The following is a 15315-nucleotide window of genomic DNA, read 5'->3' on the forward strand; positions in this document are numbered from 1 at the left end:
TCGAACTCTGCCTCCCTGCCCCGTGCCTGGCGAGCACAAAGCAAGTTGGTCCTGCCAGACCCCTCTTGATCTGCCCATGGCAGTGCAGGGGGTGCAGGCAGGCACCCGGCAGGCTGCCCACACCACGTCTGGGGTGGGATGGAACATGTAGATCTTGCTCTTCCTTCACCCACAGTGTTTGACGCAGAAGTTCGTTTTCATGACTCTGCAGCTCACGGCTGCTCAGCACCAAACCGGGGTGAGCTCCCCGGGGACACTCCCGGACGGAGACATGCTTCCTGGCACAGGCCACTGCCAGGCTGCCAGTGCCGCCCCCTCCAAGCGAGACCAGTGAGCAGCGCTGCCTGGCCGAAAGCCCAGGCTTGCTTGCTCTGCCCGAGAAGAAGAGGCATGCCTGGGTGATCCTATCAGAAAGTCAGCTCCCCTTCTTCTTGCTCCTACATCTCCCCGTGGAAGGCATGATCCTGCGTGCCCCCGTGCCTGACCCTCCAGCACAGCTTGTGCAGCCTGTGTCAGGAGCTTGATAGTTGTCTTTGCAACCGGAGCAGTTGTTTATGCAATAAGTTAGGCACTTGGGATAACTGTATTACTGGGGACTGAGGACTGCAGGTGTTCAGATATTATTAAAAACAATTGCCCAGGCTATCAATCATTCTGCAGGAGATAAGCCTTCTGAGAAGCAGACCTCTGTGTCAAAGCAGGGTGCAGAGAAGCAGCACACTGCAGGTTGAGGCTAGGAGCGTCAGAGACAACTTCAGAACGTTCTTGCTTTCCTTCTGCTTTCTCGGCGAGCGTCTTTTTTGCTTTTTGCTTATGCTGAGATATTATCAAAGGCTGATGAGGCACCAGGGATGAGTAATGCACCCTCTGTGCCAGCCGAGAACTTGTAGGCGCTGGTACCTGCCTCTGCACACAGGGTTAATGTTGAGGGCGCAGAGCCCTGGGTCTGACAGAAGCTGCGGTGCTCAGTGCCGGAGCTGCTGGGTGCAGACCTGCCGCCTGTGCCCCAGTGTCCCCCCTGCCCTCAGCTGTGCCCAGAAGCTGAGGGACATGGCTCCTGGCAGGAGGCAGCTCGGCCCCATCCTGGAAGTCCCCGTGGTCCCCGGGCAGGGCAGAATTTCCATGGAGGAGAGGCCTTTCGCCTGGCAAAGAGAGGCAGAGAGGGGATGCAGGGCAGAAACTGGAGAGGGAGGAACTCAGACCAAAAAATGGCAGGTTTTTAATGGGGAGGGGAACCATGCACTTGAACAGTGGGCTGAGGGATGTGGGGGAGTCAGCACTTTCTCTGCAGAAATGGGGGAGTGAGGCTGTCCCCTCGGCTTCGTGCAGAGCGGGACACAGAGCCCGGCCGGGGAAAGGCAGGAGCCGAACGGGCAGGGTTGCCCAGGCTGGGTGATACCTGTAGTGCAGGATTAGACCTGCTGCTTGCTTTTCCACCTAATGCAACCAAAACTGGTGAATTCAGGCAGCCTTTTTCTGCTCCAGGAACATCCCGATGCCCATTTCCCTGCACAGCGCATTGCTGAGGGTGAGCTGTGGGCCGTGAATGATGCTCCGCTGGCACCGAGAGCTGGGACTGCCGCTATCGCCTGCCGTGCTGCTGCGCCTGCGTGGCCTGGCTGGAGAAGCCCAGGCTGCCGGGCACCTGCTTGGCAAGGACTTCTGTGGGCGGCAGGGAAAATCTCCCAAGTCAGCAGCTCTGCTTTCAATCTGGAGCTGCTTGGGGATTTTGCCCTGCTAAAATGTGGAATTTCATGTCCTTTCGTACGAGAGAGAAACAGCCTGTTTAGGATTAATTTAGGATCAGCCTCAACAGCCATTAACTAAAGAAAAACAAAACGGTAAATTAGCTGCCTGTCAGAAGGGGAAGAAATGTGGGACTTGATGCTGGATTTATTGTGGAGGGTGTTAAGGCAGGATTTGGTGTGATTTACTGTCCTCTGCAATGATACCTTCTAACACCAGGGAGCTGGCAAGCACGCCTCCTTTGCCTTCGGTCAGATATACTGCTCTGTTCGCTAATTATTGTCGTGTCCGGTAGCCCTGTTCTTGCAGCTGGGTTTGTCAGCATTTCCATTACAGAGCTCTGTCTTTGGGGTTTATTGCTCAGTTATAAACATTTGCTCCAGAATGAAACTTGATCTACAACTGTCAACTGGAGTTACAGTGCTCTGAGAGAGATTAGAAAGAAAAAGGTTTGGCTATTCAATGCAAGCATAAAATACAAGATCTTCGGCTTATGAAATTTTTCACTCTTAAAATCAACTAAGTGATTTTTGTCCCAGAGCAACATTTGATGGTACTTCAGAATTTCCTAGAATAGAAAAAATCTCCAAATATAAATAGAAAAGGTCTTTAATATGAAAACTCGCAACAATGACCACTTCGCATCTGCCCAATATTCAAAACACATTCACTAACACTCCTGTGAGATAGCGATGATCTCAGAAGATATTGTTTACAAGTAGGAAACTAGGGACATTTAACGAGGTGCCAAAGAAAATTCAGGATGAATAAAACTTCCATATACATGTGAATTAACACAAACACAATGCAAAGGAAAAGCTGCATAAAGGGTGAATTTTCCTTCTTGCCTGTTTTGGGTTATTTTGCATCTTTGTGTTCATACCTGCCCCCACACAAGCGCTGTGCAAAGCAGAGATGATTGCAAGTGTGTGAAGAACACAGATCCGTGGGACTCTTCAAACCCCAGCATGTCTGGGGGGCTGCTCCATGCCACGTCCCATACCCCAGCCCTCCTCTTCCTCGGGGCTGCCTGTTCCGTACTGAGTCCCACAAAGAGCTCCAGGGCTCACGCCGGCAACTGCTGGGGCTGCTCAGAGACCGTCTTCAGCGGGTCTTGTGGGCAGCGGGGTGTCAAAGGAGGCCTGCTCTGGCCCCTAGCGAGGGACCGGGGGGGGATTCAGGAGCCACCATACGGCCCTTAACAGCCTTTGGAAGAGCCTATGTTTTCTGGCTTCCAGCTAGAAGCCCTGCAAGCTTAGGGGGGGATCAAGTGAAGATAACGCTGCTCCTTGTTGCTTCAAGACTTTTGCTAAGCACTGCATGGTGAGTTACCCTGCTTGGCTGGGTGTCTCACCCTTCAGCATGTTGTCCTGTGATGTCCCTAGGAGCACTTGGAAGCTAAAACAGAATTTTACTCATCACAGAATTATGGCATCTGCTCGAGTGGATCTTACACCTAAAATAAATACTGAAACGTGTTCAGATGGTTGGAGAAGTTGACCTACAAAATGGGGAAGGTAAAGATGGAGCATTCAGTGCATCTCCTTCTGCAGCTCCCTGATTCCTGCCCATTGCAGGTCACTGGTTTGTGCTTTAAGGAGACTACCTTGTATTATGGCCAAACAACCTTCATGCAGAGAGTTTAGAAGACATTGCCATTGATTTTTGCAGCACCCCTCAGAAAGCACAGCCTGCAAATTACCTTCAGCCAGAGAAAGCCAGAGGCAATTGGACAAGGAAAGCATTAGAGAGGGGCAAGCTTTCTGTCTGAGATTCCCAAGAGAGGGAAGGTGAACATGAAGAAGCAGCAGCCTCCTCCCCAGCTGCAGAGGCCGAGAGCACAGGTGGCTCGGCAAAGCAGGGAGAAGACGTACTACATCCTCATATACTAAGGATGATGGTCTTAAACGGTAAGGAAGGGAGGATGGACAGACATTGCCGTCCCTCTCACCACACCCTTGTGTCCCCCCAAGCCCACCCTTGGGAGGGAGTGGGCCCCGACACTGCAAAGCAGGGCTCTCGGGGGCACCGAAGGGAAGCAACAACCCTCCCCAGGAGACTGCTGGGGTCCGTGGGGCATGGCACGGTGAGGGGCTGACAGGCAGCTTGCCACACAGCCGTGCCCCTGGGACCACCCGCCAGGGCACCAGGGCTCTCGGCAGAGCCCAATGGTCACAGGCACCGCATCAGCCCTGCGAGAGCTGGGGACAAGGGTTGGTCATGCGTGGGGACCGGCTGCTGCTGGCCACATGGCACTGATGGCCGCTTGGGAAGCAGGCAAGCACCGATTCCTGTTTATGGCTTGTACAGAGAGACACTGATACAGGGTCCAGCACGGCTCCATGGCCGCATGCCCTGGGAGTACCAGCTCCCTGCCTGAGCCCCCGGTGCAGGGGGCATGAGAGGGGATGGGGGCCCCCTGCGCCTCCCCGCGGGCTCCCCCGGGGCTGGGACGCTTCTGTCTTCTCCATGGGGGACAGGCAGGTTGGGGCTGCCTGCTGCCGAGCGCAGGCAGGTCGGAATAGCATCGCACAGCAGAAGGCTGGCGAGGGCGAGTTGCCGGATGCTGCCCAGGCCAGATCCTGCTCAGCCCGCCAGGCGCGGTGGATCTCGGGGAAGGTGCCCAAGCCTCGACGTTCCACTGTGCACCTGCACGAAGCAGGGGTCTGTCCCGCGTCCCTCCTGGCCACCCCAGTTAAGGCGGAGAAGGGAAGGGGAGCTGATGACGGCATGGGGAGGAGAGCTCCTGGGCTGCTCAGGTGTGATGAAGGGCAGGTATCCCACTGCAGCCTCACTGCAGTCACACTGTTTTCCTGAGGGTGAGCGTTTCCTCCTGCTGCACAGCCAGAGATCGAAAAATAACCAGGCTTTCGAGCTCTTCGCCTTAGTGCCTTCCCCCCTCCAGAGGATAATAAGCTGCTTTTAATATTTGACATGTTTATTAACAGATGCAGTTGTGACAGCTGATGACTTCATATGCCAGTTACCACTGAAATGTTAGTAATAACTCGGAATTAACTGTCATAAATAAAAAAGACTACAAAGACAGCTAGATGGTGTGTCACTCTGCAGTAATTTACTGAGACCCCGTTGGCTCTGGATGCAACGCTGGAAGGTCCTTTGTGGAGCTCCAGTCCGGGTTTTGCAACAGTCACAATATTTTGGCTGGATATTGTCTTAGGAGGTGGTACTAGTGGGGTGGAATTCCCTCATGCAGGAGTTTGCACTAGATGCCTTTACAAAGCTGGATACTCTGGTAATAATAATAATAATAAAAAGCCCCTACCCGGTGGATGGGGATGGAGTCTACGGCATTGAGACCAGGATTTATTAATGTGCAAATTGCTCTGATATGATCACATACTTTCTGCTTTGCATACGCAGGGAGCAGCGTGGGCTGATGGAGTATGAACTAGCCTGGGCGATCTTTACGAGCTGAAATCCTGCACATCACAGAAGGGTTTGTTTCTCTGCGCAAAACCTGGGAAGCTGTTAGAAACCTGCTTTAAAAAACAAGTGAACAAAATACCCAGACCCAAATGCACCAGACTTCTCCATGAACTCGCCATGAATATATTTTTCATTTTTTTTGACAGAAACGTGCATGTAACTTTCTCTGGAGGAACCGAGGATTTTTGTAGTTGGTCTTGTAGTATTTTAAAACTGAGAAACCAGTAGAGTCTTTTCAGCAGTGATGAGGGAGTGACAAGTCAGAGGTAAGGGATTCAGAATGCATGTTTGTTTAGATGAAGCTTTTGCAATGTGGGCTGCTAATGAGGAACGCAAGCCTTGTCAGCATCCGACTTGCGGGTTTGCCTTGTGCAATGTGGATAATGAGTTCAGACAATGAAAGCTGTGAGAAATCACAGCACGATCTGTTGGGATCCCTGTCTCCCCCACCCCCAAGGTGTGTGGGGCTTTGCAGGGAAGCTGGGCTGCTGCGCACTGTCCCCTGCCACTGTTTTACCTTCCCAGACCCGGGAAGGGAACATGGAGAGCTAGTCGCAATATTGATCAGTTCGCTGGAGCTCGTTGCTGATACTGGACCAGCCCCAGGCTCCTGCCGGCCGCAGCGCAGACACTGAGTGCTGCGCAGCGGGCTGCAGTGCCCTGCCTGCTTTCCCACTGACTTCCAGAGACGGGAGTGTGCCCGAGCTGAGCAATGAGGGGACGAGGCAGTTAAGCAGTTGCTGTCTCAATATTGTCGTGGCTGCGCCTAACTCAGCCTCCTGCAGAGGACGGCACCCATGGGGGCACGGCAGGCACCTGGAGAGTGCGGCGTAAGTATGTACTCCCTGGGTTTTTGGATGGGGGATCAGTGGGGAAATGGTTAACAGTGATCATGGTAATAATTAGATGTCCGTGTTAACACCCCATGCCGATGTGCAGGGGAAGTGCTGCTGGATCTCGGCGCTGGGCTGCCGAGCCTGTGGGTTAGTGAGGGCTCCGGGCTCACTGCAGCACGCTCCCACAGCCAGGCAGGGACGTGGCTCCCCAGCGAGGGCTCGGGTCAAGGTGATGTTTCAGCCTCCGTCCTCCTGGTCCTCTGTGCCAACTGAGCTGGGGTGCTGCGAGATGTGGGTGCGGACGACTGGGGAATGGTTACCCCTGGACTGCTGCGGTTTCTTGTAGGCTCAGGCATGCGCGTTCCCTTGAATGGCCCTGGAGATGGATGAGGGGGTGTTTGGGTGGTGTGGTTTGGGTTTGAAGGGGTGTCTTACAGTAAAAGACATTAAAATAGGGTAATACTGGCAGAAGCAAATGTTGCATGGCACGGCAGGCATGGAGCCTTTACTCTCCTGCACAGGGGTTGGCGGGTACCAGTGCAAAAAATCCTGTTACCTGAAAGTTCGTGAACTTGGGGCAGTGATTACAGTGCTGTTTGTGGTGGCCAGGTTTATGCTGAGATCCCTCAGGGACCCAGCACTTGCAGTGAAACATCTGCCTGGTGTGTTCTCCAGTTTGAATGATTTTGTCTGAAGTCCATCCGTGACCCTGGAGCAGCTGAGCTCCTGACTGCCCGATCACCTCATCCACACTGCGGGGCCAGGGCTGCGGAGGCTGGGTGGGAGGACGGCGGCAGCACCATGGGCCTGGGAACGCCGGCGCTGCAACATGCCTGGAAACCACCCTGGAAAAAAGGCTCATTTCAGCTGGATCAGCTCCCCAGCCCTGGCGCGGCTGCTGCGAGAGCAGCAGCACCACCCTGAGGGACACCGCAGGGAGTGAGCTGGGGGTGCAGGGGCACCCGCTCCGGGGCCTCAGGGGCACAGATGTGATGCCCTGAGCACAGCCAAAATAAGCTGGCCATGCCAGGCGTGTGCAGGCAGCAGCAGAGCAGAGCATAAACCCCATGTTTCCAACACCCAAGCTAGACTTGAGCTTGCAGAGCATGTCTCTGCCTGCACTACAGGGCCATAAGACTGCAGTGAACGCCAGAGCTGGGGGCCAGGTCAGCCTCCCCTGGCCTGTGGGGCTGGCCCTGGAGTGGGAAAGCAAGGACTACGCAGCCGAGAGGCGGGGACCGGCCAGCAGAGACACCTTCCCCGGGGCTGCGCAAGGGCGACCTGTCGTCTCCCCGAGAACAGAAGTGCCCGTCTTTGCCTGAGACCCTGGCAAACACAGAGAGAGCCTTCCAGCCATACCCACCAACAACCTGCCTCTGAGAATGATCCTCTAGGATTGCAGCTTCTCCACACACTCGTGTGCAGCCAGGTGGTGTGGGCCAGCTGCAGTATGTCCTTCGTTGCAAACCACCCCGAGCGATGCCAGGCTCTGCAGAGCTCGGAGCTGGGTCCCTTGTCCTGGTGGTGCAGGTTGCTGTCACCCCTTAAAAAGGCAGAACTCACATGTTCTTGTGCCAGGCTTGCAGCAATGGCTGGTCTGGAGAAAGCTCAGGCTGCCCTGCTCGTTCCCTCCCACCAACTGAATGTCCTGTCCTGCCCGATGCCCAAAGCTGCGGCTGCTGGTTATTTTTCCCACTTGTGTTTTCTTCTGCTGCTGAAATTGGTGCTGCTCCTGGCTCTGCAGGGCTCAGGTTTCCCAGGCAGTAACATTTCAGTGGGAGAGCCAGTGCACTGGCAATCCCTGCAGGAAGCTCACACTTGGCAGATGCTTCCTTTGTACGTGGCCAAGCAGAAAGCCCCAGGTGCTGTTTAGGGTCTTTGCCCCGGGCTTCGTCTCTGCTTTTGCCTGGAGAAGCTGATTAGCACAGCGGCTTGTGACTCACTGGGCTCCTGTAAGCCCTGGAAATTTGCTTTTAAAAAGCCTGCATTTAGAGTCAGTTGTGGAAGGTTGCTGTTAAGCCCTTGTTTGGACACATTTACACTGAAATAAGAGGGGAACTGGGTATTGAGCTGAACATGTGCATACTCCTGTAGGATGAGAGCCTTAGCAGCCCTGGCTGTGCTTCCCATTTTGCATTAGACCCCCCAGCTCCCCGTACACTCAGTGTCTCCAGGAGTGGGGGCTGTACGCTAACATGGTGTGTACCTGCTCTGCACCTCCCCGGGAATCCGCTGAGCATGTCCCTGCATGGCAATAGGGCCTTTAGGGTTGTTGAGTAGGCCTTTTGATGGAAGAGCGAGGTTTTCAGTGCCCTGGTCTGCGTTGCTCTGAAATGGACTGTTTTGCAATTCCTGGTCTGAAATTTGCTTTGGTTGCTGCTGTTCTAGTGCATTTTGTCCCTGGTTGGCATTTGGTGAATGAGTTATTGAACTGTAGGAGGCTTAAACCTGCCTGAAGTTGTACCTAACAGAAATAGGTTTGCTTTTCCAGTGACTGCTGCTAAATCCCCAGGCAGCTTCCCGGTCTGCGGTGCCGGAGCTGTGCCTGCCAGGACGACTCCAGTGCATTTTCAGATGCTGCTCTGTTTTTGCGGAGAAGGAGCACACACCGAGCCTGCAGCCTGCTTCAGGGCTTTGCTGCTTCCTTCTCCTCCAGACCAGTATGCCGCCGCTCTGCGCTAGCAAGAGGGTAATGGAAATTCCCCCAGTAAAAAATTTCCTGATGTTTTACAATGCTGAAGCACAAGCGCTCCCGGAGAGAGGCCTATGGCACTATTAATCGCAGCATAACTTGGAGCAGCTACTGTGCTGGGCATTGCACAAGGCGGGCGAGGAGCTGGCGCTGAGCAGAGCGCGGGGCTGGAGCCGGCGGGGAGGCTGGGGTGCTGCTGCAGCAGAGACCCAGGGCAACTCCCCACCACCAGGCTGGGGCAGAGGGGTGGCCGCGGGCAGGAGCATCTCCTCGGCGTATTCCCCATTAGTGGGTCACAGCACGGCTCCGCAGATCCGGGGAATGCAGTGCAGAAGCTGGTGGAAGGAGTCAGACCTCAACAATGCTGTGGAGAACTCTGCTGCCAGATTGGTTTTTATTATTTTATTTTTTCAGTGAAGTTTATGGGTTAGGGATTTTGCAGAACTTGGCACTCGGATATAGTATCAAATGAAGACCTTCTGGTTCGGAAATTTGACTTACTGCAGCCTTCTTTTATTGCTTCAAGGATTAAGCAGAACAAAGTGGCTCTGCGTGTGCATGTGCAGAGATGTTTCCTGGCTGGAGGCATGTGAGACACCCTGTGGCAGTCACGATGACCGAGCCATGCGTGCGTGGGACCTTCTTCCGTGGAGGGTTCCACAGTGCTGCTCATGTAACGTTAGCACTGTCTCTGCCTTGCTGACAGGGAAACACCCCTCAGAAAGACAGCGAGAGAGAGAGACTTTCCCAAAGAGAATGAGGGCCCCCAAACCCGCTACCTGCGGCACCGCGCTGCCTTCCTCCTGCTGCGGGGCTGGCAGAGCAGACAGGGAGCTCCGGCCATGGAGGGGTCACCCAGCGCAGGCAGGACGGTGCAGGCAGAGCAGAGACATCGGGTTTGGGGAGCACCAGCACTGCGGGCACATCTCTGTGTGCCTGTAAAATAGGAATAATAGTGCCACAGGGCTGAACGAGCTGCCTGGGGCGCCCGGGCAGATGGGGTGTTTGGTATTGCTGGTCCTGCAGCACCCCAGCTTGCAGTGCCTGTGCAGCCCTCACCCACTGCCTCTGCCTCCTCCCCAGAGGGTTTTTGTGCCGGGGCAGCCGTGCAGCTGGCGCGGGGCAGGCAGCCGGCACTGAGCCGCTCTTCGGTGCTCACCTCTTTGCCCCTCTCCCTTGCTGCTGGCCGGCCGAGGCCGGCTCTGGTGATAGTCTCTGACCGCGCCTGGATGAGGCTCCCGCTCTGCATGCTTGCTGGCACTCGCCTCTCCGCGGCTGGTTCCTGACACCCGCGTCTCCTGGCAGGTGCTGGGGGAGCGAGGGAAGATGTGCGCTTCGGAGCCTGCTGGCTCTGCTCCCTCGCCGGGCTGGGGAGCTGCACAGCCACACCTGGGACTGCAAGCTTTAGATGTCTTGGGCAAACTTTGCCTGATGGAGACTTTTGCCAAGGGAGGGCAAGGCATGCAGCGAGATAAACACGTGTGTGGGCTTCTGCTTGTTTGAAAGATGCCTCTTCTCCTGGTGGCTATGTCCCACCTCTTGAGGTTCAGCCGTGCTGCAAGAGCAGCTCGGCCGTTCCCGGGGCAGGGCCAGACTGGGGAGGGTGCGGGGTGCTCATGATGGCAGCAGTGCCTCCTGATGCAGGGTGCAGGGTGCTGTGCCAGCATCGCCCCATTCTACTACTGCTTGACACTGGCCCCGGGGACTTTGGCAGGCACTGGGGAGCTGTGCGACCCTCAGATGGGACAGCTGGTCCCGGTGCTGGTCTGCAGGAGCACGTCTCCTCCCGCCCCTGCGTAGTCTCCTTTATCTCCCCTCCGGTACCCACTGGGATTTGTCTCCCTGCAGCCCTGCTGTGGCTGGCTCAGACGTCAGGCAGCAGCTCATCGTGCCAGGAGCGAGGACTGCCACATGCCCCATGGACCCCATCCTTGCACGTGGCCCTGCTCTCCTTAGCAGCCCGCTCTCATTTCCTCTTCCTCCTCCCGCTCCCCTCCCAGCGCCTCTGATATCTGGGTGCCATTATTGTTATTTGACAGGCTTGTTGAAAGTTTACACAAAGGCAGGTTGGGGAACCTGCCAGCAGCGTGGAGCTGGCTGCTGCCATAAACAACCTCCCCAGAGCTGGACTCTGCCTGCCCTGGGGCTGGGGAGGGCTCGGGGCGATTTGTCCCGGGTGCCGTCACCCGTGCCCGAACCTGCCAGGCATGGGGCTGGGAGTCTGCTGAGACCAAACAAAACCAGGTGAACCCCTGCAAAACCACGGCTCTTCCTGCAGCCAAAGGCATCTCTGGAACCTGGTCTCCTTGCATATTTGCACCCCCTAAACAGACTACCAAGATGAAATTCAAATTCTCTATCCAGCTCCAGGACCTGGAAACCCGAATTCCCCTGCACTCATAGCTGATGTCCAGCTGGCTGTTGGCAGCCGACCTGGCAGTTCCCGGGGGTTCATTATTGCTGCTGCTGTAACAGGACTTTGTCCTGCCTCCAGCCCTCGCACAAGCATCTGCTCCTTCTCTCCCAGACAGTAAACCTTTGGAGAGCCCGTTTACATTATGGATAGCCTGATACATTCAGCAAGAGGCTATATATCAGCAATTTGGTTATTGTGGATTAGGTCTCAAATATCCCAGGGATATAATGTTGGTCTTTCTCACCTTGTGTGTAGGAGGACTAATGGTAAATTATCTGGATGGTTTACATTTTCTGGTTTGTATTGGAGCTCCCAAGGACCAATTTATCCTGATTGAATTGCAAACAAGGCTTACTGTCATCTCAGATGCAGGGGCCAGGTCTCTCCATAAATGAATTCAGAGCAATTCAGGTTACCCCAAATTCTTCCTGTTGATGGGATAATGGCATAAATCCTGCTAATGTTTAGACTGGAAATTGTTTGCAGCAACCTGAGCTTGACTGATGGCTGCAATAGTAGAAAGAATCAGAATTTGTGTCCTGAGGTGAGGGTGGGAAGAGCTGGAAGCCCAGCCCTCCTGCTGCAGCCTCTGCCGGTGGGCACGCCGCAGACACTGTGTGCTTGCCCGGAGGTTTTGAAACATGGGGATGGTGCTAGTGACCCGCCTTGGCACTGGCTTTTCAGCATCCAGGATGCCAGTAGCTTTTCTGTGCTGAGTGGGCAGCTGTGGCCGGAGGCCCAGGCTCTCTTTGGGCTAGAAAGCAAGGAAACAAGGAGGAAAAAGTGCGTGCTTGTCTGGTTTGTGCTTGTGGCCTCAAGGTTTCCCATGGCACTTCCCTGCCCTTGCACTGAACAAGCCCTAAGAGATGGGATATGTGGCGGCGGCATAAGCTTCACGCTGGCTCTTGGCACGCTGGGGCTGTATTTGCTCCCTAAGAATATCCCTGCTGCTGTCCCTGCACCAAGGGGACTTTGCCTAAACTGTGAGTGTTGTGTAAACACTGCAGGACACGGAGCGGGTTCAGCGTGTACTTCCTGCGAACGCGCTTCACCTGCAAACCCACCGTGATTAAAAACAAGGGGCAGCCAGACCGGGGTGGTGGCACTGTGCTCCCTCCAGCACAGCTGGCGCTCAGCACTAATTTGGGGAGAGTTTGGACCATGCTGTACTGACGCTGCCCTGCTCACACCAGCCACCGTCCCAGGGTCCTCTGGCTGTGCCATGCTGTGCCGTGACATGCCGTCTGTCTGGAGGGTCCCTCCTCGCCCGACTGCCCGTGCTGCCTCACCCCCGTGCAGGGGAGCCCCACGCCGTGCCCAGGTCCCTGCACATGAGCACGGTGTGGAGGGAGGCTGCGGGGCTGGGGTGGGATCCCCTCTCTGCACAGCTCTCCGCTCTGGTAAACACTCCCAACAGCCCAGCTTAAGCACTTGACAGTGTTTATAAAGCAGCTTGCAGCAAACAGACTTGGAAGTGCAGAACAAGTTGGTGTTTACACAAGCGACTAATTATTTATTTGAAAATCCTGTGGATGAGCTGTGGGCTGTAACGACAAGCACATGGGGAGCGCTGTGCTCCTGCCCCAGCAGCACTCGGCAGAGTCGCAGCAGGGACATGGTGAAAAGTTCAAAGCCGTTGGGGCAGGAGGACGACGGCAGCAGCGCTCTGCAGTGCCCGATGGCCTCCGGGCCTCACCGGCACATGTGAGCCAAAGCTGCCATGAGGTAACCGCTCCGGTGCACATCTCGGCATTGAGGCACGTGCTGCTACAAGGCCCGGCAGTACCCAGGTCACATCTCCCTGCAGCAGCTGACTCAAGATGCTGCCAGCCCGCTACCGCTGCTGTGGGCAGCCCTCTCTGTTCAGGTATCTTGCTGCTGTAGCTGTAACCACCCTACAGCTGGGCTGGGGCAGGGGACCTGCTCTGGCCGGCAACTCCTCAGCAGGTCCCCCACCCCACGGTGGGCATGGGAGGGGGCCGGCACCCCAGGGCCCGTGTCCATCCCGCAGGCAGCAGGTGGGCTGCAGCCGGGCTTCGTTCCAGCACCATTGCCACTGGCCATTTGGGGCATCGGCGATTGCGCAGTTATTATAAAGAGATTTAAATCATTTTCTGTTTCATTTGACCTCACAGAGTGAATGTTGTCACCTTTATTCCCACACAATGGCAGCCATTGATGGGGCTTTGTCTTGCCAGCTGCAGAGAGAAGAGCGTGGCCCTGCCTGGCAGTGCCAGAGCTCTCAGTGAAGCCCGGAGGTTGCCCGTCCTGCACGCCAGCCGCAGGGCACATGGAAAACTGCCTCCTGGGTCACTTCCTGGGTGAGCAGCACACTGCTCCGCAGCAGCCCTGCCTGCGCTGCCTCTGCCCTGGAGTTGGGCAGCACACCCGGCAGGAGCAAGGTCTCAGACGCTTCAGGGCGAGGACGGGGCACGCGGCAGCTCCCAGGCTGGCTGCGCCCAGAGCCCTGCGTGCTGGGCTGCCATCCGGCAATTTCCCGCTGCACTGGGCTTTATTTGCTCTCCAAGAAGTTCATGCAGAGCATGAAGTTGCCCAGCCTGCCCTCCCGGCATTGCCGTCTCGTGGCCCTGTCCTGCCATGCACATTGGGCAACTCTGCCGCCGCTTGGCGAGGGCAGCGCAGCACTTACAGCCACACTCGCTGCTGAACGCCGGGCTTCCTCGGCTGGCAGGGCCATGCAAGCTCCTGCGCTCAGCCCCGCTCAGCACTGCCTCTGCCCGCGCAGGCAGCGCTGACCCTTCCCTGCCGCTCTGGGGGAATGGGAGCTGGGAGGTTTGGAAATTCCCTCCGAGCAGAAACGATCCCGCCCTGTCCCCAGACAGCCCCATCTCCGGCTTTGGACTGCAGGCTCGCTTTCTGCTCGGCTCGACTACCAGCCCCAGAGGTGCCCACTTGATGGGAAACATCTTGTGCGCTTGGCAGTCCACAGAGGCCATCTGCCACTCGAGGAGGGGCACTGGCACTATTTTAAACAAGTTACAGCTATAACCGTATGCAGCATCAGCAGATGGCAAAGCTGCATTAGGCGTTTCTACATGTGCTAACTGTTATTAAGCAATGCAGTGACTTGTGGATGAGGTTGGAGGGTGATTCGTCCCGCGCCGCTCCAGGTGCCACCGTCTGCCTGCACCCCCTGTGTGCCGCTCCCCTAGCTTGCCCCACGGCTTCCACACTCGCCTGCTGCAGTGCCAAGCCCAGTCATTACGGGAGCGATGTCGACCGTCGAGTTAATCTGTTCTCCTCTTCCTTTGCAGTTCCTGGGAGTGCACTTGGAAACTGCAAGCAGCTAATGCTCACTGCCAGAGCCCCCAGATGGGACTAGAGCCAAGCTCCTACGCTCCTTATGGGGATGAAGGTAGAGCCATGTTACCTGCTACCTAAGCTCGCTGTTGCTGATGTAGTTTGTGGATATGGTCCCGTACCAGGCTTCGTGCACAGACTCTCAGCTCTGATCCAGCCTGAGACGTTTTAGCGGCAGCAGAGAGATCCCCAGCTGTGGAGTGGGCTTCTCCGACCACCCTGCGACGGAGGGGCTGCAGCGCTGGAGAGTTACTATGCAGCTTGGACTGTTTGTGGTGGTGGTTTTTCTAAGCTCAATGGATCTAACAGGCAGCAGCAAAGTGGTGAAGGGCAAGAGGCAAAGACGAAGTATGTATGAAATGCTTTTCTTCTCTACTTCTCGTGATGCTGTACAGTTTGTGCAGATGGTGAATGTCTTTACCAACACAGAGAGCTGGGCAGAGCCTCGGGGTGCCCCGCGAGCCCTCGGAGCTCCCCGAGTCCCACTGCTGTGCAGCGATGTACACTACCCTGTCCCGCTGGACCTGCCACAGCCCCGAGCCTCAGGCAATTGCCCTGGCACCCACAGGCAGCTCTGGGCAGGGACAGGGAGGAGCTGCCCCGCAGGCTGTGGCTTGGGGCAGGGACCGGCCAGTGCTGCTCCCTGGGCCTGCAGCCCTCAGGTGAGCTGGCACCCACGGCAGTGCTCGCGGCCAGAGGAGTTCGCTCTGCAGAGCAGGACGGGGTCAGCCTCCCCACTTCCCGCAGCGCCTTGGCTGCCATGGCCCCTGCCTGCCTTCGCCCCTGTAGGCAGGGGTGCACGTCCCGCCCTGCGCCCCACCGAGGCGGGCAGCCTCTGATTCCCCCACCATCGT

The 15315-nt window shown here is 56.3% G+C and overlaps 1 protein-coding gene across 1 annotated transcript in view; it reads left to right on the plus strand.

The window, feature by feature from the left end:
• The first annotated feature begins 14715 nt into the window (after positions 1 to 14715).
• RSPO1 (R-spondin 1) overlaps positions 14716 to 15315 on the plus strand; it is a 5855-nt gene continuing 5255 nt past the window's right edge. The window contains exon 1 of the mRNA XM_009284726.1: positions 14716 to 14809. Within this exon, the coding sequence (XP_009283001.1) occupies positions 14716 to 14809 (94 nt within the window). The remainder of the gene's footprint in view (positions 14810 to 15315) is intronic.

Source organism: Aptenodytes forsteri, unplaced genomic scaffold, assembly GCF_000699145.1.
Source record: "Aptenodytes forsteri isolate BGI_AS27 unplaced genomic scaffold, ASM69914v1 Scaffold7, whole genome shotgun sequence".
Taxonomy (NCBI): Eukaryota; Metazoa; Chordata; class Aves; order Sphenisciformes; family Spheniscidae; genus Aptenodytes; species Aptenodytes forsteri.